Below are 27416 nucleotides of genomic sequence, written 5' to 3' on the forward strand. Positions count from 1 at the left end.
TAATCAGCTGGAGAGGCAAGGGAGGCTCCATGGATGGCAAATGCCAGTTTTCACCCTAAGTACCTATCACAGGGAGTCCGACACCACCGGAGACCAAGTTATGTTATAACAGTTTAAGTTTCATGTTATAACACTATAAGTTATCATGTTATAACGTGATAAGTTTCATGTTATAACAATATAAGTTACCACATTATAACGTGATAAGTTTCATGCTAAAACAATATAGGTTATATAAGTAACAATAAGTATATAAAGTAAACAATAAATGATCATGTTAAACTCCTGCACTTGATGGATCGCCTTCCTGTGCCACAGCCACATCATGGATCTTACTATTAGTTTTTAATTGTGCACCAGACACATTTGTATGTAAACAGCTCCAGCCATGCTTTCATTCCGTTAGTTTTTAAGAGAACGACATCCCATTTGTGTAAGTTTTTATGGCAACTCCAAGTTCCGATGGTACTTGAAAGCAGCAGCGGCAACAGCAGAGCGGGCTAGTCGCTATCAGTAGCCACATCACCAGCCCCTCCAGCCACCAGCGGCTGCAGTTACAGGTTCCGCACTCAGGCGAAGGCAGGGGGATAGCTACAACAGAAAGGCCGTTGTTGCAGCTGACATTTCCTTTAAAAAGGTAAGTGCTTCCTGAATTTGTTAAAATGTTGGCTAACACTGAAAGGGCGTTGAATGTGTAAAGACAACCGTCGCCTGTCGCAGAGATACAAGCAGCGTTTCATGTGGGGGATGCTGTGCTGTGTCGCAACCTGATGTCCTCCGCTGTCGTGACATCATACGTTCTATATTAGCATTAATGTACCACATAAGTTGTCCGTTAGTGTCCGTTGGTAACCGGTAGTACCCGTTAAGCTCTCCGCCTTTCCCCTGGCTGTAACATTAGCTAACGTTACCCCAACCCCTACATAATGATAACTTAGCCACAGTTAGCACAGTACAACACTTTTCAAAGGCTGTTGCGTTTATGGTAATTGTGTGTGAAAGAATGATTGTTTAAACATTCGTTGCAACGCTTTGTAAGCAAGCTACATGTCTCTGTCAGCAGTCCAAACGTTGCTTATAATGCTCCAGCAATACGAGACTTCCAGTGCAATATTAAAGTTACGACCCCACTATTTTTAGAGATGTTTCTACTTGTTATGTAACCTTTTGGCTATTTTAGTAATATCTTTGTGCTGTTTTGCAATACATCTCAAAGATGTTCATTCGGCTTTTAGACTTTCTCGAAGTTTCTCTTTATCTGATAGGTCTGCTGTGTTCCCCAACTTACAACAACACTAATTGTCTTATGTTAACTTAAACAAAGGAAGAAAACACTTTTTTACTTCCTTGAGTAAGGCTTGACGTTGTTTTCCATAATTGTTATTGGTTAAATAGGCATGGGAGAGAGGAAGTAGCCTAGTTAAAGGCAATATACTATGTGTGATGAAAAACAGAAAAAATAACACGATAAACTGCAACTTATACTCAATAATTTTTACTGTCTGACTAACTCCAAACAAAAACATTTTTTCAATAACATGATATAAAAAGTGAAAGAGAAAATAAACTTAACTTAAAGCTCTCGTGAGGAACTTTCGGTTTGTGACGATTTTGACGCCCCCTGTGGACAAGGCCATACCTCAGTTGCTGATTTTGTCTTGTACATGCTTAAGTGGCGGTTTTTAACAAAAAATCTCATCCTGCTTCCTTTAACAGTCAAATGTATCACTCATTTTAAATATTTGCCCTGGAAAATGTAAACAAAGGCAGCTTGCAGTTAGTCACTTCGACTGACACCTACCCCCTGCCAGCCATTTCATGCATTAAAAATAACTGTATAGAAATAGTCAATCTCGTTACTGATGGTCTGTTTTGCTTTTGTAGGTCATATAGAGTCATCAGAATTAATATCAGTCTGTTTCATAACCAGTGAAAAACTCCTCACAGGAGCTTTAACTTAGACATCTTAACTTCCAGAAAGTGCACAAAACATTTCTACAAAGGAAGAAAACACTTTCTTAAGTAATGCTTGACATTGTTTTCCATAATTGTTGTTATTGGTTCAATAGGAATGGGAGACAGGAATTAGTTAAAGGCAGTATTATTTGTACGTTTGGTGAAATACAACAAAATAACATGATAAACAGCAACTACAACTTAATTATGTTATATAACTACAAACAATAACTATCCGTCAGTTTCATGATATAAAAGGTGAATAAAAAGAAAATAAACTTTACTTAACAATGAGGCAGTAGGGTAGAAAAAACCAATTAATTAATCGATAAGTCAATTTGCACAATTATTAATAGGTGAGAAAGTTTTATTATTTTATTAAACAATAATAACAAATATTTGCTGATTCCAGCAGCCAAAATGTAAGGCTAGTTGTGCAATGTTAAAGCAATATTTTTTAATCATAATACTACACACCATGTGTGTTTTGATAAAAAAAAAAAAAGACAATCTTTGGACAAGGAAAAATGTGTACATAGTGTGAATAGTTTTTTAATTATTTTGTCACTGTTATTATTTATTTTGTCATATTTTTATTGCCACCTACTTTTTGTCTTTTTATTTCTTGAGTACTTTATTTAATTAGCCTGTTTTGTGAGCTGCTGTAACGAGTTAATTTCCCCTGTGGGGGATCAGTAAAGCTTATCTTAAATATATTTTTTAGGCTTTTGACTGTTTGGACTAAACATCAACACATTTGAAAACATCCTACTGATGCTGGGATCTGAGAACTTGTAATAGACATTTTCAATATTTTCTGACATTGTATTACACTAAATCAAGCAAAGTTTTCATTTTTTTTACATGATGAATGACTTTAGCAGTTATTCAGAACTATTAATTAGATTGAACAAAACTTTAATGGTGTACTACTAAGTGGAAGTGTTTAACTGACAGAATGTTTTGTGTGACCGGAGTTCAAAAGCTTTGATCATTTTTGCTGTCTACTTTACTTTAACCAATTTTCAGTATAATTAACCCAGATTTTTTAAAATGAGAAGATCGATTTATCAACTTTCTCCTCAGAATTTTACACATTCAAGTTTGTCTACAGATCCCCTGTCAAAGACACAACGCTCACTGCTGTTTACAGTAAATGAGGCCTGCTTTGCTTCTGGTTTCTTTGAAACTGGGAAAAGTGAAAGGAGCTGCTGATCATTCTCTAAATGCTCTAGTGTTAGATGACGCACTTTACACCTGTTATATTGAATCAATTCAGGCAAGCTTGTTATGTGTAGGTCCGGCTGTCATGAGTTTTGCTGCTGCTTAGAGCCTGATTTGTCCAGTGCTCCTGACTTGTTAATGTCAGATTTTTAGTGGTGTTTGAGGGTTCTTGGACACTAACAGACCCACTCCAGCTGTCTTTGTTGATTGCAATCACAGTTGGAGCTATGCACTCAGCTTGCAACACATGAGGCTGTTTTTGCAGGTGATTATTCTAAAAAAAAAAAAGAAGTCTTTAGGGGGAAAATGGGCCTGAAAGACAGGCAATAGAGGGAAGTCTAATCATAGACTTTAATCAAGAGATAAAACCTCTGCAGGTAATTAACTTGGTAGTTGCTGTGCAGACAGAAACCGTTTAAAGCTTACATTCATGAGCTCAAACCCTGATTATCTGCTGATAAGCGACATGGTGTTTCTTCAGGTAAGTATAACAGACATAGCTTCAGTGCTGATAACATGTGATGGCCAGCATTGTTGGGGAAATTCCGATCAAGCTGTAGGCGCCCAATCCTGATCTGTATCTTATTACACTGACGTTTGGGTGAGTCTGATACAGTTCTCATTTGTACGATGTACGTATGCATTTTCTATTCAATAATACAACCACTCAGAGCTGCTTTGCTATTGGTCGACCTACATTAGAAATAATAAAATAATTTAGATGTGTTAGATAGCATGTTTAACATCTCTTCTTTTTATAGCATGAGACATTTTGCATAGGGAGTAGTTTATGATGTCTGCTTTGACAGCCTTTTTGTATTCCCAGCATGTAAGTTCATACAGACCTATAATATATTGCACAACCACAGCCTCTGACTCGTTCCACTGCATTTCTTTAACTCTATACTCGACTCCGATAAATACGGCTGAAAGTGATACTCAAAACACTGTAGAGTTGATCCTAGTTCATAACATCCTCCGTGCTTTTACTGTGGAAGTGGAGCTAGTTTGCAAAACAAGCAAAAACAGAGGCTACAAATCCAAGCCGAGAGGCCTGTATTTCTGCCCAACCACCAAATATTTCATTATTTATACCTAAGTCAGACTGATGTGGATAAGGTCGAACAAATGTTGATGCACCAAACACAGTTTACCCAATGATTATCACTTATTTATGCACTATAACCAAGACATGACAAAATGTATTACTGTATTTAAAATGTGGACAAAATGATCCACAAAATCCATAAAGTGCATGTCTGTGTGCCTTCTTGTGGTTCAAGAATTACATTACATTACTGTTACACAATATTGCCCCTTCAAGCAAAATCTCATTTGGCACACCAGCGCTGCAAAGCTGAAAAAACAACTTGAACAGATGTTGTTGTGATCTCTCGCTGCTCAGTTAGTCTGGAAGAGATGGCCCCAAAATCCTGTTTAGATTCCTTTGGAGTCAATGCTGCATGGAAAGCACTGAGATCAAACCTTTGCTATTGGATACTGTCAACTATGATGTTAACTCTGACATTTAATTTAAAAACAGTGTATTCTTTTTAATATAAAGGATATATATATACCCTTTGTATCGTTGTGTGTTGAATCCTTGATCACTGAATTGACATATTGATCCATATTATAAGGTTTCATATCGCTGTATATTGGAAAACATATTCACCAGCACTGATATATCTGTGTTAGGCCAATATCAGTCCGATAATATTGGTCAACAGATATATTGGTCAGGCTATACTTAACATACTTTTGTAAAAAACAGAATAAATTTGATCATCTACATACTTTATGAACAAATATTAAATGCTTATATAAATGTTTACACATTGCAGCTGAGTTTGAGAAACAGTTAAGGAAAGCTATATGTTTACAAGGAAGACATTTTTACTTGTGTGTTACTGGAAGCTTGATCAGGTGGATGTGTTCTTCCTTGGCTCATGCTTCATTCCTTTAATATCAGGGCAGTAGTTTTTCCATAATCGTGCTGACAAGTGGACAACCAACACTGACAACATAAACTCAAAGACAGAGGTAACAAGGCCCATCTGGCTGGTATGGAGGTTTTACTTTTGGATGCATCCGTGCAGCTGCGTTCTTAAAGTGCGAGCTTGTGGCCATACGTCTGCTTTGATGTTACAACCACAGTGTGATACGTAGCTCACATACTGCACCTTATACGTCAGTTTGTTGACTTGACTTACCTTAACTTCAAATCCAAAAGATCATTTTAACTTTTTTTACAGCCTGCTTTCATACCGCAATGAAAACAGAAGGAAGTCCTTGTAGACAACCATGACGATAATTGATAATTACTGTAATTTCCTCTCAAAATAGAGTTGAAAGAGAAACCCGCTAAATGTTTGTGGGAACAGCTGCTCTCTCACGCACTTGACTCAAACAGAAAAATGAAGTAATTTTGTTAAAAACTGACCAGAGATTCCCGAAGAGCAAAATGAAGTTTAGGTTGACAATAAGCTAATACACTTTGACCACCTATGTCTCTTTTAATATTCAGTAGACTCCAACTTTTGTCTCGTAAAATTAAAATTCTAATAATGGATTGCTCCTCTATGAACTGATAGCTTTTATAACCATCACCTCCAGTTCACTGAGGCATCATGGGATTGACTGACCTACATCTGTTGCTCACACAGTGCGGAGCTGGAACCCATCGGATCTGGGTTAGCTGTGTAATGCTACCACAAGGCATAAAGCTGTACTTGCATGCATGGGTACACAACACATACACACAAGAGAAACCACATCTATGGCAGCACTAGTGTCCATTAACTCCCAACTGCTGCCGGGGGGCTGGTCCCAGGTGAGTGGGTCAGTAATGGCTGAATGGAGGAGGGTAAAAGGACATACATTTAATGTGATGAGTCAGGAGATGGGGTCGGATTTTATAGGAAACCAAGAGGAAACTGTGTCTCTTTTTGGGCCATTTATCTTTATGTGGAGAAAGAAAGAAGGCCATTGTAATTGTTCGGCTTACATTGTGGTAGCAAATTCACGAGCCCGAACAATATGGGATTTTTTGGGGAAACGTACCGATTACCGATATAGCTGCCGATATAGTGGCATTTTCAGCTTGAATTAAAATGTAGCTTTTCTATGTGGATTTTGCACCGATATTTCAACAAAAAAGTTACTCAGAATAATATATATAATAATATTCTTTATATTATAATATTCTAATTAGAGATAGACTGATATTTTTTCAGGGCCGATACCGATTATTAGTAGTCAAGGAGGCCGATAACCGATATTTGGAGCCAATATTCATTTGCAGTAAAAGTTAAAATATTGGCGTCAAAATTTTGAATAATACAAACTCCAACACTTAACTTTGTCTAGTGCCTTTAAGCATATGTTTACTAAACAAACAAACAAAAAGTGCAGGGAGTTCCCAGGGTCAGCAGCATCTCTTATAAAGTTAACTGAAAATTTAAATAAATAACTTCCTTTTAGTTAGTTTTTTAAAGTAAATAAAACAAAGTTAAATAAAATTTGCAAAGAAATTAACTCTTATCAGCAGATAAAAAAAATAAAATAAAAAAAAAGGTCGATGCCGATATGCGTCAAAATGCCGAATATCGGCGCCGATAATCGGCCCGGCCGATAATCGGTCTATCCCTAATTCTAATGCCAATCACTTCTCAGATGTAATGCTCAGCTACATATGCTGCCGGAAGTGCTGAGAGAATTGTCAACTAAGGAGTCAAAGAGCGCTCTGTTGCACAAACAACTTGCTCCATTTCTAAATCACCCTAAGCATTGTGTTTTCTGATATACTTATAATCGGCACAAATCGCTAACTGATATATCAGTCGGGCTCTAATAAGTTCAACTAAAAATGAGGTGTCAAGGGGAGATCTAGAGTAACCGCCTGACTTTGACATCCGAAAGAGGGGAGTTCCATCTGTCCCATCCAGGAATCACTCACCGGCACTGCCATGTGCCAAACACCCCCAACCCCCCACACGCTCCGAACACACACAAACACAATCCAACGGCAAAGGCCACAGGTTAAAAATAGCAAACAAAAAGGACTCAGTGCACCCCCAGTAAGTACCCCTCGCTGGTTTGTTTACCATTTTTAGTTAATACCAAGATATCTCTGGATAATTAATGGTGGGCTCACTCAGCTGTGGGTTTACTTGGTATTTCCTCTTTGTTTCAGTTGGCCTGTTGCCCTCTGATGTGTGATTTTGCCTGTCTACTACACTAGAAGGTACTGTATATTTAAGAGACGGCAACTTTGGGTGTTGTTTATCAGGTTTGGTCATACATTTTTTCAGTCAAAGGTTAAGCAAACAGAGAATTCTTGTGGATTTATCTTTGTTGTACTCCCTGCTCAGTTACAGAGGTGCATGTTTTACAGTTTGGTGGTTCCAACAAAGAAAGATTGTTTATGTATAAGAGTGTATTAACTGTCTGATTAGGTACAATACCATGAGATCGAGATTTGATATGACATGTTTCGGTTTACGTGAAATATGATTTTCTTCGCTAAAACCTTCAGAGAGTAACCTTTAAACTTTGTGGTTTCAATCTGTAAGAAGAAACATGTAGTTCCTCTTTATACAGACCACAGAGCAGAGCCTGCAAACCAGAGCCTGCTCAGCTCGTATTGGCGTTGGAAGAAAAAAATGTGTGACATATTGTGTTGTCACACCCACAGCAAAAATATAGCAACGGAATGCCTTAACCTCTTGATAACAAACAATTAAGAAAACATACTCCCCACAGAGTGTGATTTGCACATCATATCAGTGGATTATTCTCAGGGTAAAATGTATATTATAAACCTCATTATTTACTTGCATAGAGAGCCAAAAGTAGCCTCCATTGGACACTTAGAAAAAGATATAAAAACAGACCGTTCACTGAGCCTCAAACCTATTTAATTTAGTGTTGCTACACCTGTCAGTCATCACATTCTCACACAATACATAGGCAGTTAAGTGGCAAACTATAATTCTCAGTAATACCTGAAACAATTTCTCTTTGACTTCAGTCAGTATTAAACACAAACCGGCTTCTCATTTCTAGGTAGCAACCGTCATTAATGCTTTTGCTAGCAGACAGCTGTAGCTCGCTACCTTATGTTTGCTCTGTGAGATGGTTGATGCTAACTCCAACTGACTTTCTGATAGCTGTTTCTGAAGGTGCTAAGTTAGTATGTTGCGTGTGAGGCTGCATTGAACTGAACTTTGAGGTTGGCTAGCTGCATCATAATGTTTATTCTGCAGAAATGTTTAACACTGTGAAGCTCATCCAAACACTCTCATGTCTGCTTATCTACCTCCGGATTAAGCCTCAGTATGTTGGCAGCAGATGAAGCTAGGTACAGAGTAAGAGTGCATAACTTTGATAACATGATGTGTTGGTGCAGGTTACTATTCTGTGTTTTAGTCCTGTAAAAAATTGTAAATCTAGGGGCTCAAAGTAGACGTCCTAAATATCTTCTGATACTTTTTCACCAGACCTGTCCTATCTTGTTTTTCAGAGGCGCTAAGTCACGTTTAAAAAATGGTCTATCTGGATATCTATTTCCAAATTTCAAGAGCAAAACATGATTCACATTTTCTCAGTTACAGCCTCAGGGTGGGGGAAGATCACCTGCTTATTATGTAATATTGCCGGGCTTGTATTAGCTTAGCTGTCCTCCTCGCTGCATCTCTATTTCAGAGCGCTTGATTACATTGTTGGGTATTGCCACCCTGTTTAATGCCTTTGCCCCGTCCCTCCCCTTCACAAATTTCCCCCTCAGGCCTAGAAGGGAGGATTCCCACCCGTCACGCGGCTACGCTCAGTCGCAGTTTGTCGGGCTTTATCTCTCCAAGCTAACATGTCTTAACAGAACTTCACTTTCTTTCTGCAGAGGACCCTCGCACAGGACAGGAACAAACCCAAACAGAGCCATGGTGGAGTACTACCAGATATTAGGAGTGCACAAAAATGCAACACAAGATGACATCAAAAAAGCGTAAGTGCACCTCTTGTTTTCTGCTCTGGTTTTCCCCCGGTGTTGTTGCTAAATCTCCACCACTCAGAGGGGTGTAATAGGTTAATTATATCCCCCTCGGGCTGTATAAACTGACACAAGGAGAGAGAGAGAGCAGAGAGACTGCAATGCAGAAAGTTTCCACTCTATTTCCTGTAACCTTGCCTCTTTTAAACACCTTCCCCCTACGCTCACCCACCTCTCCAATCGCCCACAGAACAGGCAGGTTCCAGTTAATTGCACTTCCTCAGGTTTCTAACCACTTTTGTTTTGATATGCGAATTTCCGATGAATTCAAGTGTCTATTTAAGTGTTATGGACAGGAATAGGCCTGTTTGAAATGAGTGCATGTCCTCCAGAGAGAAAGAAAAGTTATTTTAAGTAACGCAATAAATCTCTTAACTGAGGTGAAATCATGTAAGAGGAGAAAACTACTGAAAATAACAGATTATCGCTGATCAGATCAGCCAGTCTTAATCCAATTTGCCAAAATCAGAGCATAGAGAGACAGCTTGAGCTGAGAGCCTGCTCTCTTTATGCACTTGATTGTTGGCTGCCGGAGTCAAAATGTTATCTCACCAATCAATAAGTCATGTCTCCAGTCTGTGACCCCAGCTCTGCCTTTTTTGAACTCTGATTGATTGATTTAGTTTATTTAGTTGCTTGCCTCTAAAAACAGCACTATCCGTCTGTCAGTCCACCACTTAAGCTTGAACAGAATATCTCCTGTTTGCCTTAAAATTCGGTCCAGGCAGTCATGGTCAACAGAGGACAAATCGTAATAAAATAGTTAATCCATTGACTCTCCACTTTTCTCCACCAGAAGGTCAAAGTTTTCACTAATCCTATGAAATGTCTCAACACCCCTGGATCACCCCTGATCCCCTAATTTGCCCTACTGTCAAATTAGAAGATCCACTATGGTGAATAATATCATCATTTTACCAGCTAAAAAATAGTTTGTTAGCATTGTGAGCGTGTTAGCATATTTCCATTAGCATTTCACATCTGAGTTATAAGCTGTGTCCCAATCCAGGGGCTGCAGCCTTTGTAGATCGTTAAAGCCGAAGTGAAATGAGACGGTCTGGTCTACGGAGGATTTCCTGTTTGCGTCACCAGCCGTTCTTGCCGTTACCCTTGTGTCACTCAACACCGCTCCTGTCACCTAGCAACAGGTAGCTAGTGGGCTAACTAGCTAGCATAACTAACGCCATTTAACTGAACCTATTATTTTAAAGATTATTTGATTAAGGGCCCTTGTTTTTAACATGTGTATCTCTAGCTATTCGATTAAGGTGAAACCAAAAACTTATTCCTCTGTTGCCTAAGAGTCCACCATCTCGTTTGAAATGGCGCACAATGCATTTTGGGATACGTTGGTCTGCGAAGGATGCACCTGATAGATCCTTCGTGGCCCAGGAAAAGGAGGACGCATTTGTCAACCGCATCTGAAGGCGCCCCAGAAATGGGACAGCCTTCGACGCACCGCTGTGACGCAATCTGCCTTCAAAGGATGCAGCCCCCAGATTGGGGCACAGCTATAGTTATTACAAGTTTTTGACCTTCAATTTTCATGTCATAATTACTAATGGGTCACTCAGGCTTTTTTTGAAAGCTTTACTGCATCCAACTTGGCACTTGTGAATACGAAGTGCCTGAAAACCACACCAATACTGATGCCTCAGGTTAGCCAAAGGCCATCAATAAATTCAACACAAATTTAATGTCAATGTCACAGTGGTTTCATCCTCTAAAAACGTGAAAGCTAGCAAGTTGTCACATGAGACGTCTTTGTAGAGAGCAAAGGTTAACACTGTCCTCAGATGCTGTTGAGCTGAACATGAGAGTATTCAGGGGAAGCTAATTCCTGCTGTTGCTGTTACTACAGAAAAAACAGCCTTTTAACAACAAAGACTGTCACTACATTGTTAGTCCGGCTGGTTGTCCATTGACCAGGCTTTAAACAGTCAGATGATGTCACCGATTACAACAAAGACGTGGACTACAAAGACTATTCACTGTAGATCCATAAGGGAGTCAATCCCCGGGTTGTGTGCAGCCCTTTCTGCTGGCTGACCCACAGTTCTGAGTCTTGTCCGCAGCATCTTTGTGTCCGCTGCCGGTGCTGCTGCGGGGCCTCGAAACAAACAGCTGATGCAGCGTAAGCGACTGTGAGAGCCTACGCAGCACGACAGTGGAGTTCAGGCTGTCTTTGTTATTTCTGCTTGGGTGGGACAGTGTGTGTGTGTGTGTGTGTGTGTGTGTGTGTGTGTGTGTGTGTGTGTGTGTGTGTGTGTGTGTGTGTGTGTGTGTGTGTGTGTGTGTGTGTGTGTGTGTGTGTGTGTGTTTGTGTTCATAGAGTGGTGGTGGGGGTTTGTATGTTTGGTGTAGGCATGGTTGCCAGTCTAAAAAAAGATTCACACGTGAATAAGTCTGTCTGATACGAGCATGTCCGTTACACATACATTCATATTTTCCACCTCCTGTTTCTGTTCCAGGAACTGACTGGCTTATTTAAAGTACAATGACATACATTCTGTGTTTCTGTTTCTTTTTAACTGTGTGGTATGTGTGTCTCAGTTACAGAAAACTGGCATTGAAGTGGCATCCAGATAAGAACCCAGACAACAAGGATGAAGCAGAGAAGAAGTTTAAAGAGCTGTCAGAGGCATATGAAGTGCTTTCAGATGGTGAGGAAGAAAATCTGTTATTAAGCCATGTAAGGTTCTGAATACAGGACAATGACTGGTGTGTCTCTGAAGTGCATAGCTGGAAAAGAACGCCTTCACTTGTCATAAAAGTGGACATTTGTTGTCATATCTTCTGTAAGGGTAAAGTAAGGATACATATCTATGTCAGATTACTAGGGCAAGGTGTCAGTTTGAACTGCTGTTGCTCCTACTAATATTTTATCTTTAACTTTTTGAGCCAAAACCAAAATCATCAATTATGTTTTCTTTCAAGAATCTTTATTTCGTTAAACAAAAGTAGGCAAAGGTTTGTTTTTGTTGTTTTTATAATATTTTATTTTAGGCAGGAAAACAAGGTCGAAACCTAGTATGTGGCTGACCAAATCAGGTCAATGTGCACTTTTGTGGGCAATGTGTTACAAGGTCGATAACACATGTTTGAAAGCAGGTCCGCGCTGCGGACGTAGGTGAGGACAGCGGATAAGCAGCCCTGCCTACTCCCCAAACAAAGTATCCAGAGCGTATAGATAGAGAGTCACAGCCCCGCCTACCCGCCGAACAAAGTATCCAGAGCCGTAAAGATAGAGAGTCACAGCCCCGCCTACTTCCCGAAACAAAGTAACCAGAGCCATAAAGATAGAGAGTCACAGCCCCGCCTACTCGCCGAACAAAGTATCCAGAGCCATAAAGATAGAGAGTCACAGCCCCGCCTACTTCCCAAAACAAAGTATCCAGAGCCATAAAGATAGAGAGTCACAGCCCCGCCTACTCGCCGAACAAAGTATCCAGAGCCATAAAGATAGAGAGTCACAGCCCCGCCTACTCGCCGAACAAAGTATCCAGAGCCATAAAGATAGAGAGTCACAGCCCCGCCTACTTCCCAAAACAAAGTATCCAGAGCCATAAAGATAGAGAGTCACAGCCCCGCCTACTCGCCGAACAAAGTATCCAGAGCCGTAAAGATAGAGCGTCACAGCCCCGCCTACTTCCCAAAACAAAGTATCCAGAGCTGTATAGACATAGAGTCACGTCAGTCGAGGTCCACTAAGATCCTTGATCCGCCATTGCGATGTTGCAACTCTCTCTCTGTAGGGCTCTGAAAGTACCGTCACTCAGTCAGTTCCTCACTCAGTGACCCTGGTGGTCAGCCAAAAATGTGTAGGTCTACATCAGCCTGTTTTTGCTTTTTCGTTTGTTTTTTCGTGTTTTATATTTCCCTTCCTGTACTTCTAATTGAATTTGCATGAACTGGATGGTGTTTTCTCTTTCCTTTGATGGGAGATTTCAAGTAAGGTGTACTCACAAGAGAGCGGTGCCATATGTGTTTATTTATTTTTCGGGACTTGACTTCGAAGTGTAACTTAAATATTTGGAGCAATTTTACAACAAAAAAATGAAGGTCTGTTATGCAAAAGTATTATAGTATATAAACAGATCAAATAAAGAAGTCAGTATCATAGACTGTACCCAACCAAGTGACCATATTTCTACGTCTCTGTCCTGACTGAGAGGTTGATGTGGTAGTGACTTGACACAAAATAGCCAAGCCCTTACTCTTTATGGAACAATAATTTACAACATACTTTACTGAGGAACACTATTGATTGAGATCATAAACTCATTACTGATGTGATATATCAACTGCGGAGTAGGGTCATCTCAAAGTTAAAGGCAGTTCCGCATTTGCTTCACTATTAAAACCAAGAGGTTACATCCACCTTATTTTAGCCCACGGTCTTGTTTCTGTTCCTTAATTTGTTGTCATCACAAGAATAACTCTGTAAATGTGATATTGAAGCGTCTGGAATTCGAAACGTAGGTTTGGGAAGACAGCAGAAGCCTGTAACATTTTCATTTTATTAGTCGCAGTTATGTGCAGCGCTTCCAGTCCAAAAAGCACAGATTGTTGGCTGTTAGCGGCGCACAATGTCACAATTGTCCCTGCTGGAGTGTGTAGGCCGTGTGCAGAGTTTCGTAGTGGTGGGTTTAGTTTTACTTCCTGTTTGTCAGTTTGACCTGTACAATAAATGTGCTGATTGTTATGCTTTTTGAGCTGTAGCTTTGTCAACATGCATATGGTCAATGACACACGTTTAATCGTTTTTTAAATACTTCAATAAGTCCCATTTAAAAGCATGCTGAACCATACTTTGCGTGACCTTAACTGACCTGAAATATAACTGTGTGGCACTTTCTGTTTTATGTTTGGTTTATTGCTCTCTATCTTATCTAAAGTCTAATTTTTCCCACAACAGAAAGCAAGAGGAATATTTATGACCGGTACGGCAAAGAAGGCCTTTCAGGAGGAGGAGGAGGAGGAGGAGGAGGAGGAGGTAAGGAGATGACTACTTCATGTCTGTGCCATCAAGATGTTTGATAATATTTCAGTAGTCAGTGCTTAAAAGGAGTGGGCAAAATATGGCCTCCAGTAGCAATTTTTATTATATCTAAATGTAGGTCGAACGACCTGGTTTTGCATTGTTTTTTATGGCATGCAGTCACAGCTGTTTATAATCCTGATTATGATCAAAGCCGTGCCGTTAATGATCTTTATTGTTGATTAATGTTTCACAGGAGGCCATTACGATCACTTTGGCGGCGGCAGCTTCACATTCCGTAATCCCGAGGACGTTTTCAGGGAATTCTTCGGCGGCAGAGATCCGTTTGCAGATTTTTTTGGTGAGTGCATCGTGTTTGTGGTGAAACACCGAGGGGCTTTCCTGTTTCACTGAGGAGAGTAATAAGAGCGGGGAGCACGCGATGGCTATTATTAACTGTATAATTTTATCTAGTCAAAAATATGACTCGAAGAGGCTCAAGAGAGACAGGGAGCAAAGGTGGAAACCCTTCAGGTTCCACTTTCATATCATGCTGATATTTCTTTCTCCTAATGAGTGCCTGTTGGCTGTCAGCTAGCAGCTCCTGCTGTGTGGAAATGAGAAAGATTGAGCATTAGACCCAGGAAGCCATCTGAAAAGCCCAGCGGTGATCCCCCACTGCACTGCAATGGGCTTCTCCCACACACTAAGCACTAAGTTCCCCTCAGGAGGTCATCTGCCACTAAATGTCACATGATGGAAAACACAGAGAATCTCTGCTGGATGTTGACCTCAGCTTCTGTACAAAGCCTTCATCTGTTAATCAGGCTTAAGACCTTTTAATTGACTCCAGAACAGCGACTGTATGATTACAGAATATTTTTCAAGTCAGTAAAATGCTAAATGCCATTATAAAAAAACATTATAAAAAGATTAAACACACGTGTGGTCCTTTATCCCTGCCGATTTCATAGTGCGTTTTAAAACCGTTCCTGTGAACCACACCTGTTCTCGGCACTTAACTGTAGATTAAATGTTTTTTATGTAACCATTGAAAGATATCGCACTGCTAATTTAGTTAACCATCCTTAGTTCACACCTCATAATGAAAGCTCCTCATTGTGCCTGATAGTTGACTAGCAAAACAATAATTTAATGGAAATAATAAAGTTTATTTGTATAGCACTTATCATCCTAAAAAGTGATTTAAATGAACATATAAAACAAAACAATGAAACTTTAAGTAAGAAAAAATAAGGATGTAAAACATCAAACCACTATAACATTAAAAATAAGTCTTGGAAAGTGATTTGAAAGTAGTACTTTTTAATGAGCTATAGTTATAGGACTTATAGCTTGTCCTGGGTTGTCTGGGTTCAGCAAAAGGCTGATTGGAAGGCATGTGTACTTCACCCCGCGTAGCTCTAAATATGGAGTTCAGACGCAGACGGAGGATGGATTTGAGCGTCTACATCACTCAACTGGAATGCTTTCAAAAATAGCTTCTGTATTAAAACAAAAGCAGATGTAATAACGCCAAGTGTGTGCACGCTGTGTGTGTCAAACGTAGCTGTCATCTAATTAGCAGGTTATAAATGATGCTTCTTTTTCTTTGATATCTCTGACATCAGATTGTTTTAACCTTTATGACACTGGAATGTTTCACTGCTGTATTTATTGACATGGGTTAGATAGAGTTTCTCTTTTCAGTAAACAAGGTGCGTTTAAAAAAAGCCCAACTGTAAAGCTGTCCACACCGTCGCACAGAAGTTCCAAGTTCTATTTTGACCTTTATTGTGCTTGATATGAAACAGGATACACCAAAACATCCATCTTGTCAAGTTTATTTTTACTCCCTATCAAGTGTTTGTCTTTTGAAGGATATATCTCCCGTATATAAAAGAACCGTTTTCTTGAACTTTCAGAAAAAAGGTCTGAAAATGTTTTTAAAATCCCGTCCAGCCCCGACTGTCCAGCAGCAGCTCGTCTCAGTGAGCAGCAGCTGGTCTCGTGGATCTGTCACTCACCTACCTCAGAGCGGCCAGCAGGCAGAGGGGTAGGGGGACGTAGGGAGGTGTAGGGGGGGCGTGTGCTTTATAGAGACAAATAGAGATTCACACCAGACGAGGGCTCAGTCGTCTGCCAAGAACAGCACACACTCATACTCAAATGGACACGTGAAGACGCAGATATCAACAGGCTGTTTTTAAACACTGTAATTGGACAGAAATGTAAAAAAATATCTTCCAACAATTAGCTTTAAACAACTTAATGTATGTAAATGCTCAGTTTTTCTTTTATATTGTGTAATTATGGGGTTATCATGTTTTTCTTCTGTACATTATGGTGCACACTTTAAAGCCCCATTGGCACTCCTCAGCGTTTAAAAGGTGTGGCACATTCTTCACAGGTTTAATTCCACTCTTTGCGCTTGACAGGTCTGTCAGAGCAGCGTGTGAGAGCGCCTCGCCTTTCCTTTTCTTCCCCAGCTATCTCTTTGTGTACACTGATCATTCACTCAAGAGTTAAATCCTCACATCTCCCGTCTCTTTCCTCCACTGATGTCTCACTGACACATTCCTACGACCCAGCTGCCTCCTGTTATGTCTTCCTCTTGGTAAATAGACAGTAATGCAGATGCAACAGTGGTCGGGGGACACTTTTATTTTAAGCTTTCTGTCCGAGGGAACAAGCAAAGCCTTCTTTTTGCTGTCTCGGTGCATTCAAGGTTGAAGAGGGAGTCTTCTTTCAGCAAACAGTGCCAGTGATCCAGCCTTATCCTGCTGGGATGACCCAGATTGGCAGCACGCAATTAGTAGCATGTCCACTGGGTTTTAGGATCAGAATAAGTGGTGGGCATTTAGGCAGTATAGGATTTTTTAAGATCGTTCCAGAAATGACAAACCCATGCTCTGACATTCACCCCTCTTTTATTGTAAGGTACTTTCCTTGTGTTTCCCTCCACAGCTGATGACCCCTTTGATGATTTCTTCGGAGGTGGTCGCAGTCGTCAGAGGGGAGCGAGCCGAAGAGGGATGGGGGGATCACTCTTTGGTTTTGGAAGTTTCCCAGCCTTCGGGCCTGGCTTCTCAGGGTTTGATTCAGGTGGTTATCCCCACGAATAACCGCACTTCTATTGTGTATTCATCATAATTTTCTGTTGTGACTGAATGTGTGCCCTTTTGTAGGTTTTAACTCATTTGGAGACATGGGTGGAGGAGGGTTCACTTCCTTCTCCTCGTCATCTTTTGGCGGTGGCGGAGTAGTAGGAGGAGTAGTAGGAGTAGGAGGAGGAGGAGGAGGAGGAGGAGGAGGAGGAGGAGGAATGGGTAACTTCAGATCTGTGTCGACCTCAACCAAGTTCATCAACGGCAGAAAAATTACAACAAAACGGTACTTCAAACTCACCACCTTTTCAAACCGTGTAATTTTTTAAGAAATATGCTTATTCGCTTCCTTGCTGAATCGTCAATAAGGATTTTCAACCCTCATCTCAGGCATGCACAGCCAGGAGTTGGTTAGCTTAGCTTAGCTAAAGAGTGAAAACAGTTGGTTGTGCTCTAGCAAAACTAGCCATATCCACCTTCAAGCACCTCTTCAGCTCACAAATTAACACCGTATACATTTCTTAAAACCACACTAAAACCAAAGTGTAAAAAGAAACTGGAAATTTTATGTGGTACTATTTCTAGAGAGGGCTCAGACTATGAGAGTATCTCCTAGATGACTACCTCGTGGTAATAACAATGGCATTTTGTTCAATTAAACTAATGACATACGTTGTGCAATTTAGTTAGCTGTAGAGGTGCTGGAAGGCCTTCAGAGTCAGGCTAGCTGTTTCCCTTTGTTTTAAAGGGGCCATATCTTTTAAATGGATATTCTCATATTTATCATGGGTTTCACATTGTTTGATGTTTAATGTTCACAGTGAAAAAGTGAAAATGTAATTCCGTGTTTTTCCAAAATTACATGTTTAAAAATGTCGCCTCTGAAATGGGCCGTTCAGAACAGCTGCAGGTTTCTACTTAGAACCTTGCTTTCGCTGAAATCGACCAATCATCATTCACCGTCATTCACCTCACTTACCATTCCAATACCTCCTTCGATTCTGGCTCGTACATGTAAGGCTGAATAACCGATCCTAGAGCAGCCATGTTTTTTACAATTTTGTAGTGACAGTGCAGTGCGGCCACTCCCCCGCGTGGGATCGGACACATGGGGGAGGGGCTACGCGGTCACTCCAAATACTGTCAGCCAATCGTGGCTAAGGTCTGACCTTTGAATGGCAAAACGGCTTGTTCGTTTCAGGAGAAAGGAGAGGCTCCGAAAAATAATTAAATTAAGATATTTATACAATTTTTAAAACAAAAAAACTTTACCAACGTGATAAGAATAATTCTAATTCTAATAAAATTAGAATAATAGAAAATTGATTGCATAGCTAAAATATGTCCCCTTTAAGTATTTGTGCTAAGCTAAGCTAACTTTATGCCAGCTATAGTTTCACATTTACCATACAGACATGACAGTGGTATCAAACCTCTCATCTAACTCTTGGCGAGAAAGGTAAAAGCCACATTATGCTAATTAGCACTGTCAGACGATTTCCTTTTTTCGACCTCTTATCAGCCTGACCCTCTGATTTCTGAAGAGCGTTGTCTGCCTTCTTGTATTTCTTTCAGGATCGTGGAGAATGGCCAGGAGCGGGTAGAAGTGGAGGAGGACGGTCAGTTAAAATCTCTAACAGTAAATGGTAAGGAGCAGCTCCTAAGACTGGATAACAAGTAATTATCTCGCCCACAACATTTGACCAACATACAGTTTTCACACCTGGAAACACTCGCCCAGTGACTATGTTTGCTACCGGCGGTTGGTCACTCCTCACTTTGTCCTCCTGCATCTCATTCCAGAAGAACAATTTTCTCATTTTAGCTTAGCTGCAGAGGGAGGCGAGCGAGATTTTCACCGTATTTGTATATTTGTATTTATTCCATTACTACAGGGGGACCGTATTGCTGGAATTTGTGTTTTTGTTTACTACAATAATTGAATTGTACTTTTATTTCTGCCATGTGAACAAAGCTGGGTACGTGGTATATATACATATAACTTTTCCTTTGGGAAAATTGTCTTTCTAATTGTTGCAGAAAAACAAAACGCTGTACATTGAGACTTACGCATGTCATTTTTTGCTCTTTTCATTTGACCAATTTAACAAGTGAATGATTATGCTTAACCACTTTGCCCTAATGTCTTTAACTTGAACTTCACCTTGCTAACCTGTTAGCTGTTACCATGTTCACGCGTGTGTAATATGAATGACATAGATTATTAATAAATTAATTATTATAATGTGCATTTTTTTCTTACTTTTACATTTGTTTGTGTATTTGAGGGTTCCACAGTGTGTTTCATTTGTTCCTGCATGTCAGCAACTCAAACCATTAACATAGAACATCACATTACAATTTTACCGGACAGCCAGGGGAATTTTCAGTCTTTGTAAAACAACAAAAATAAAAGAGTTCAGATTTGGTCAATAAAGTTCAGTTTGTGGAACGTCGTTGAAAGGCTGCTGCAGTCACCTGGTGTCTCTTGTGTGATGTTTCTCACTCTTTCTGGATGTGTGAGGTGTGTGTGCTTGTGCCTGATCACATCTTAAACCTGCTTCACATAAACCGCAATAAAGGAACCCACAGCGGCTGCTTCTTTTGAACACTCACCCATCATACAGCTCGTCGTGTGTGCATTATTTTAACCTACTAATGACTCCATTTCAGCATAGGTGACTCACATTAAGGGCTTGGTCGCTGACACTACCGGAAACTGGGAATGTGGTGTGTGCTTTTATTGAAATAATCTTTTATCTAAGGCATCATGCGGAAAAATTTGTTTTCAGCAAACATACGCCCGTATCCTCAAACCCTGAGGTTTCTTTATTCCGGTGTGGTAGGTATGCTGTACCTTTGCAAAACAGGTGAAAAGGAAACACCCACTTCCAGGATTTATGCCCTTCCTCATGTTTATTACTCTCTGCTCCTCCCATGGGGACATTTTTATGGCATTGAACACGCCCTCAAACATAACCTGAATTCTGCGGAGACAAAGAGACAAACTAGAAAGTCAGATTAAAAAGTTAAGGTAACTTTTATCTCCTTAACAGGAAGCTCCATCCTCTCGCTGGGAAAATCCAACTTGTGTTAAAAAAATTCTGCATGTTCTAACTCGGTGTCCTCTTAAACATTATGTGTTTTAGGCTCTGATTCAAAGTTGAATTGAGTAGAGTGAGTGATTGCAGTTGGCTGAGAGGGTCACTGTGTACAGAGAAGAGTGTGTGTGTGTGTGTGTGTGTGTGTGTCTTAAGGAATGCGCTCTGGGCTAGTTTATTTACATAAGCCTCACTGCATATTTTTGAGAGAGACAAGTTGGGAGTGCTGAAGAGAAAGAAAAGGGCAGGCAGGGTGATGCCTTTAGTTGAGTCAAGCTACAATATCCTGTCTTTACAAGGTGACTTATAATAGTACATAAACAATTAATCATTAATTTAACATGATAAATTGACAATGTCATGCCTTTGTGTGAGTGTTACGTGGTAGCCATGTCTTCCACTACTAGGTTATTTTGCTCTTTCAATTCCTTTTTTACCAGTGATGATTGAAGCGTAGTTTGCGCCTGCGCAGTCCTGTTGCTAGGTGATACTGCAGACCTGCTCCAATCGCTATTGCTTACATGGCCCGTATTCTCTCTTTCCTACTCCTTCACTCTCTCTGTAAAAGAGAAACCATGTAAATGTGATGAGTAAAACAGGGATAGCTGTCGTACATAGAGATTACTACTCGAACAATCAAAGGAAAGCAAACAGTCGGGGTTTAAGTAATTAAATTAGTGTAAGGAAATCATAGTGAGGTGTATAAATAATTGAATTGGTGTGGTCGGAGCGAGTGTAATATTTATGGTACAATGCCTCCCTCTCCTGGATAAAAATAGGTTGTATAGGTTTTTATTTTGTTAGAACTAAAAAATTGTGACTCCTATTATAATTTTTGTCTTAATTTATTTGGGCATATTACGGCTATATTTTTTTAAGAACTACGGTTCCCATATTTTGGGGTTCACATACAGGAAGTGTTATGGTGTTACCTTAGCTGTGGGCTAACGTTTAGCCTGTCCTTTATTTCCTGTACTTGTCAAAAGTATGCAAGTTGGCAGCATTAAATGTACGCCGAATTGCCTATTAGCAATTTTTGTTCGCAATGTTTCATAGATGTTCACACAAATATCACTGAATTACTTTGAAATTGACGTAAATGTAAAAAAGTGAGTATTCTAAGGCAAGTTCTGGAGTTAAACGGAGCGGTTTTTCCCCCTCGTTTCTAAGCGGATTCGCAGACGTTTATACGCAATGCACATTTGAGATTGATGATATTCTCGGATTTAAAAATCTCACCACATCTCTAAATACATGTATCTCGGCTGTATGTTCTGATTTAACAGGCAAATGACTTCGAGAAGGAAAATTGACAATAAAACATTTAGTTTTTTTAGTACCTAACTTGCGTAAAACTTATTATGTGTGTCTTGGTCATTAGTCAAAAGTACGCTATAATATACTGCCACGGAGAATACAATTATAGGGGAGAAAAGTAAAATCAACATAATGTATCATAATAAAGATTTAATGTAAATGTCCTTCATTAATTATCTCATTATCCCACGTAGGTCTCCCAGCCCTCAGGTGTGTAAGGTCAAAGAGATAAATACGCAGGCAAACCAAACCAACCAAAGAAAAATCGTTTTTTCATGTCCCTGAAAAAAAACACACATAGTAGCTCCCAGACATTAAAATATGAAGTTGTAGCCTCATGTGGCCACTAGATGTCCCTGTTTGTAAACAAAAGCCAGCATGACATCACACGGCTTTAATGATCATTTCCCCAACAGGAATCACAAATATTCAAGAAACCAGACTGTGATTGGTAGAATAACTGAATAGCAACACGTGCTATAGTCATATAAACACGATTCTTTAAAAAAAATTAAACTTACATTTTCTTAATTTAATCATCAATTTAAATTATTTAAAGACCAGCTAGGGTTTTTATTAGTTAAGATTTAATCAAATTCATTCAAAATGTATTTCTTGTTAGAAATAAAGTCTTGCAGCATTTTCTCCTTCATCCACCCATTCCAATATGACACACAACACTGTGATTTCCTGTCCTCGACTCCCCGTCTTATGAAAGATGGCTTCCTGTTGGCAGAAAGCAGTATCCGGTTTAAACTCCCCCCGCATCACCTCCTTCTCGCCTGTGTGACAGCAAAGCATGAAACACGGAATCGGCCCGGAGCTGCTGGCCACTTTATGAACGATGGCAAAGATAAGCTGCCAGTTTCTGTTTGGCCGTGTCTGAACAAGGACACAGACCGTATCTCTCTGCAGCGGAGTCACATCAGCACGACACCAGATGTGTTGAACGGAGGGAAGGTGGACTGTTGAAAATAATCTGGTCCATGGTTGTAGTTGTCATGTAGGGTTAGCCTCATCCTGAACAGTGATTTATTTTAGGCTTTAGGCTCCAGAAACCTTCATTTGAGGCTGATTTTGTGTCTTTGCGTGTTTGTGACTGTGTATTATAGTCTGGAACGGTGTGTGTCAAACATCCCTTTACAGACGCACACACTTTTGTTTAGCCTGGAGACAAATGACAGGCACTCTCAAGACAATAGCTGCAAATGAAAGCAACCAGGAAGTCAAATCTGCTTTTCAAATTAAGTCCAGAAAATAAAAGGCCGCCTTTGTGAGCATTGTAAGATCTCATTATCATCTCTGCTCTTTGATATTGTTTTTGTTGAAATTAATTAACTGATGACGGATTATGCGACTTGATAGCGGAAGGAATCTTATCGCCCATAATAGACAAAAACATTGATCCTCTGGAGCTGAAGGAGAGCTGGAGTCTCACACATATTGGCTTAATCCAGCTGTCTAACTTCCCCTGATAGGATCACCAGACAAATGCAGGTTGGGATTAGTTGTTTTTTTTCCCAAAGCTGGAGAGGAAACGAATAGCTGCAGCCTTGAGAGTAAAGCCACCAATTGTCCTGTTTCTGTTGGTCCACTGGGCGCTGGTCTCTCCTCGCAGGGGTCATATCCGTGTGCTCCACTTTTAAAAGCTGTTTTGCAAACTCTGAAATGAAGGAATCCAAGTCCCGAGGCTAAAGCAGCACGAATCACCTTAAAGTTCAGGTGTTTGCAGCGAGAAAATAAACTAAATACGGCCGGAAGAACGCAGCCAATTTCGACCTTAACACACTTGGAAAAGCAGACAGACTCTGCAGTAATAAGACGTCTATTCGTGGACAATTGGAAATCTAGTGATGTCTTTGTCTCGGTTAAAACCTGACTACATGCAGACGACTTTGATTGGCTCCAACCCGCCTTCGAAAGATTTTTGCTACATAAAGTAAGAAAAAAGATCATTGATGGGGTTGCTACAAAGCCACAATCTTCCGTGTGGATGATTTTATTACAGACATATCACTTGTGTTCTGTAGTACCATTATACTACAGGAGCCTATAAAATTACACACGACAAATAAAAAGAGACAACCTTCTACATTAATGATTAAAATGACTCTATGTTTAAGTCGAGGTGGCTTCTTCCCCTCTGAGTGTGCAGCAAAACAAAACCTCCACGTCCCCCCTGACTCGTGATGCGTTTAAGGCCACGGCTCTGACACTTTAAAAATGCAGCTCTAGTCCCTCCTCTAAACAGGACCAGGTTCAGCCCGGCGAGCATCTGGCCCCCTTTCTTCTCCTCTCCGCTGCCTTAATTACACAACACAATGGCGATGAGATCTGCCTGTAATCTCGAAGCATAATAAGCCCCCCCCTCCTTCTCCTCATACCCTGCCTGCCACTAATTCAATATAAATGTAAATTACCTAGAGAAAAGAATAACCAAATCTCATTTTATTTACATGACTAATCACAATAAAGGCAGGCAGATGAAATATGAATGAAATATATGGGCGAGGTTTGAAAGGGAGGGAAGGAGGGGTCCGTGTGGCCGAAGGGACTCTTTGAACTTCTTGTTTTATATCATCTTTGTTGTTTCACGTCGGTTACATCAATACGCCTTCTTGCGCTTGTGCTCAACTTGCTGTAATAGATGTGTGTGTCTGTTTGTGTTCACACTGCCCAGGGCGTCACAAGGTAATATGTTTTCCTTTCAGCTGATTTTTTTTCCCTCACAAACTTTAAATTCATGGACGCTTTGTAGGAAAAATAAATAAATACTGATTTAATGTTGGTTTGAACCCCTCAGGCCATCCATCCAGACAGCGAAAGAGAGGGTTTAGGTGTGATTGATTCCCTCTCTGCTCTGCTCACACCCACAGACGTTGCAGCCGAAGACCCCTTGGAGGACGACTTCCGTCGCCGCAGACAAAACGCCCTCCCCGGCCTGCACCAACGCTACCTGAGGAACTCCGCCCAAAACCCCTCGGAGGAAGAGGAGGAGCACGGCTTACAGAGTCTGGGACTAACGAGAGGTCCGCCCACCCGCCACTGCAGGGCCTGATTAATTACCCGCACACACACAGCTCCCCCTTTAAAGAGTAGAGTCTTAATAAGCGCGGCTAATTGTCTGCTTTTGTGTCTGATGGCCACACAAAGGGCTATGACGGAGAGTGGCGTGTTTGATTGGCAGATATAAACACACAGGACAGAGATGTTCATTAGGCGGCTCTGTTCTACACCGCAGTAACGACTAGGGGTCAGAGGTCGCCCTCTGTTTTCCTTCGCGGGGTCAGGAAGTCGCACACAAAAGCTGAGCTATTATCTACAACACACAGAGTGTGAATGTTTTATAAGAGCAGCTTCGTTAGGTAAAGAGAGGAACCTTTAATTTAACTTTGCATATTTCCTGCCGGGATGCAAACAAAGGCGCTGATTCTCTTTGTGAGATCCCTCAGAGTGTGCTGTTAACTACTGCTGCAGACTCAAAGTACGAGTTCAAGATGTGAGAAAAAAAGCTCCACTTAGTAATAACTCACTCCTTCTAAAGTGTTTACAAGCTCTAACTTTATTAGCTTAAAGGTTGTTTGCTAATGCTTTAAGAATATGCTCAATAGGTACAATATTTAAGTTGCCAATTTGCCGCAATTTGTCCCTTTTTGCATCACACTTTGTCTTTTGGAGCCCTTATTTTCATTATGAAGCTCCTCTAGTGGACCAATTGACCTCTGACCTTTTTGAAAATGCCTGTAGGGCATCTGAACCGCAATAAATTCATTAACAATTTATTCGCTCCAAATATGGATTAATGCGCATTTTGCACAACAGACGAAAAACTGCTAAAGAGCATCATGTTAGTGAGTTTTCTGACTTAATAGGGGTTCAGGCATGCTTGGAATGAATACATATAACACATATCCTTACATAGCATCATAACTAATTAGAAAGGGACAATCTCTTGACTCAGTTTGACTTCTTTAAAGTAAGAGTTCAACATCTTGGGAGAAAGCTTTAACTCTAAGAGTAAGATTAAATCGATATCACTCATGGTAAATATGAAGATGGTGCCATTAGCTTGTTTGCTTAGCTTAGCAACAGACTGAGAACAAGGAATCAGCTAGATAATAAAAATCTGTCCCGTAACATAACAATGTTTTTACACTTTAATACTGTGTTAAATAGTGAGATTTAGAGTTCCCACAAATAATTGATACCACTCTTTTTATTTAAGTCTCCTTAATTGTTTAAGGACTCAACAGCCAGGCGCAACTTAACAACCCATATGTTAATCTTACAATTTTATACGACAGTTCTGACCAAGTAATCTGATTGGACAAGAGGCATTCCATGAGTGCAGATTTAGAGAATAACAACACTGGGACCTTTCACAGAGTGCAGGAGAATATTTGGGTTGCTTGGCAACAACAGAACAGTTTCATTTAAGTTGTGGAACTAGTTGAGTAGGGTGAGCAAAAAACAATAATCTGTTGTTGATTGCTACTTTTCACTACTATTTGCTGCTCGTTTAACTGTTGTATAAAAGCAATATCACACTCAAGGTCGTGATGGTATACTGAATATCAGCAAGGCTGTGATTAAGTTTGTATCTAATCACAGCAGTGCTGATATGCCGTAGCTTACATAAAGTATAAGTAAGCTATTAAGGCCTTTAGTTACAGCGTACATTCCCTGCACAATGGGTGCAAACTCTTATTATTCAATAATAATGTTTGCTCTTTTATTTTGTAGGACACACAGATACCAAGAGGAAGAAGCTTTGGCTAAAGGACGCAGAGTCGAAAAAGAAAAGATCTTCTCGGCTTTACCCTCGGTTTGGTGGACTTGGTGCCTTTTTTTAAACCCACAATCACACAAATACAAACATATGTATGTACTGTAGAGTTGTTGGCCAGAAGCGGCATCCATCATATGTGGCATTAGTTCATCATTCAACTCTTGCCTGCTTTCATCAGCCTGACTGTAGCCCGCAGAGACCTCACCTCAATGTTTTGTTCTGTCTGAGATACATTTTAAGTCGTTCAGCTTGTGCGATTGCTGTATTTATTGTGGGCTGGCCGTGTGGATGTATAGTGAGTGTTTAGACACTCAAGCGATCTCCTATGATTGGACTTTCTGTCTTTTTACAGCACTCGTTTTTTAAAGAAAGCGTGTTGAAGTCTGAGGAAGATTACCGTGGTGGTCTTAAGCTGGAAAATAACTGTGGTAACAGCACGTAACAATACGTGAAGGTAAATCTATTGAGAGGAACCTTTTTTTACCAGGAAGAGAAGAAGAGAGAGAGATATCCGGGGAGTGTGAGAGTAAAACAGAATAAAAGCACAGACGAGTGTTTTTTACAGAAAGAGATGAACATCATGTATTAAAAGTGACTATTAACACTCTGGCAGCAACATTATCCATTCTTTAACCACGGCTCCCACAGGGTGAAAAATAGCTATTAACCCCTCTCAGTGTCGGAATTCTCTTTTCTTTTTTGGATTCCTTGCACTGAGATGATACAAAATGTTAACCTTTCATGAGTTTATCAGAAAGATTTCTTAAACTAGAATATTTCTTCCCTCATCTGATCTGTCCTTGACACATTGTTCTCATGATTTCTGTAAGTGGAAGTGTCGGAGAAATATTAATTTCTTACGGACTCTTACCAATAAATGCTTTAAGAGGAA

At 40.2% G+C, this 27416-nt stretch overlaps 1 protein-coding gene across 4 annotated transcripts; it reads left to right on the forward strand.

Annotated features, from left to right (window-relative positions):
* The first annotated feature begins 511 nt into the window (after positions 1–511).
* Positions 512–27416, forward strand: dnajb6b (DnaJ heat shock protein family (Hsp40) member B6b). 4 transcript variants are annotated; one of them, XM_069667509.1, is made up of 10 exons: positions 512–637; positions 9080–9184; positions 11783–11892; positions 14148–14225; positions 14467–14571; positions 17178–17315; positions 17399–17603; positions 18893–18963; positions 24612–24764; positions 26479–27416. In XM_069667509.1, exons 2-10 carry the CDS (start codon positions 9120–9122, stop codon positions 26586–26588), a joined length of 1035 nt encoding a protein of 344 aa, XP_069523610.1. In that variant the 5' UTR covers positions 512–637; positions 9080–9119; the 3' UTR covers positions 26589–27416. The 4 variants fall into 4 exon arrangements, with proteins under 4 accessions (XP_069523610.1, XP_069523612.1, XP_069523613.1 ...); XM_069667511.1 differs by having other exon boundaries at positions 14470–14571; XM_069667510.1 differs by lacking the exon at positions 512–637 and adding an exon at positions 7347–7426.

Source organism: Semicossyphus pulcher, unplaced genomic scaffold (assembly GCF_022749685.1).
Source record: "Semicossyphus pulcher isolate SPU_LCO1_2020_fin unplaced genomic scaffold, fSemPul1.0.p SCAF_18, whole genome shotgun sequence".
NCBI lineage: Eukaryota > Metazoa > Chordata > Actinopteri > Labriformes > Labridae > Semicossyphus > Semicossyphus pulcher.

Excerpts from the sequence above, each read along its gene's own strand:
- dnajb6b (XM_069667509.1), top strand. The coding sequence starts at position 9,120 with ATGGTGGAGTACTACCAGATATTAGGAGTGCACAAAAATGCAACACAA. Across the intron at positions 14,572-17,177 it reads TCCGTTTGCAGATTTTTTTG|CTGATGACCCCTTTGATGAT; the intron begins GTGAGTGCATCG and ends TTCCCTCCACAG. Across the intron at positions 17,604-18,892 it reads AGAAAAATTACAACAAAACG|GATCGTGGAGAATGGCCAGG; the intron begins GTACTTCAAACT and ends TATTTCTTTCAG.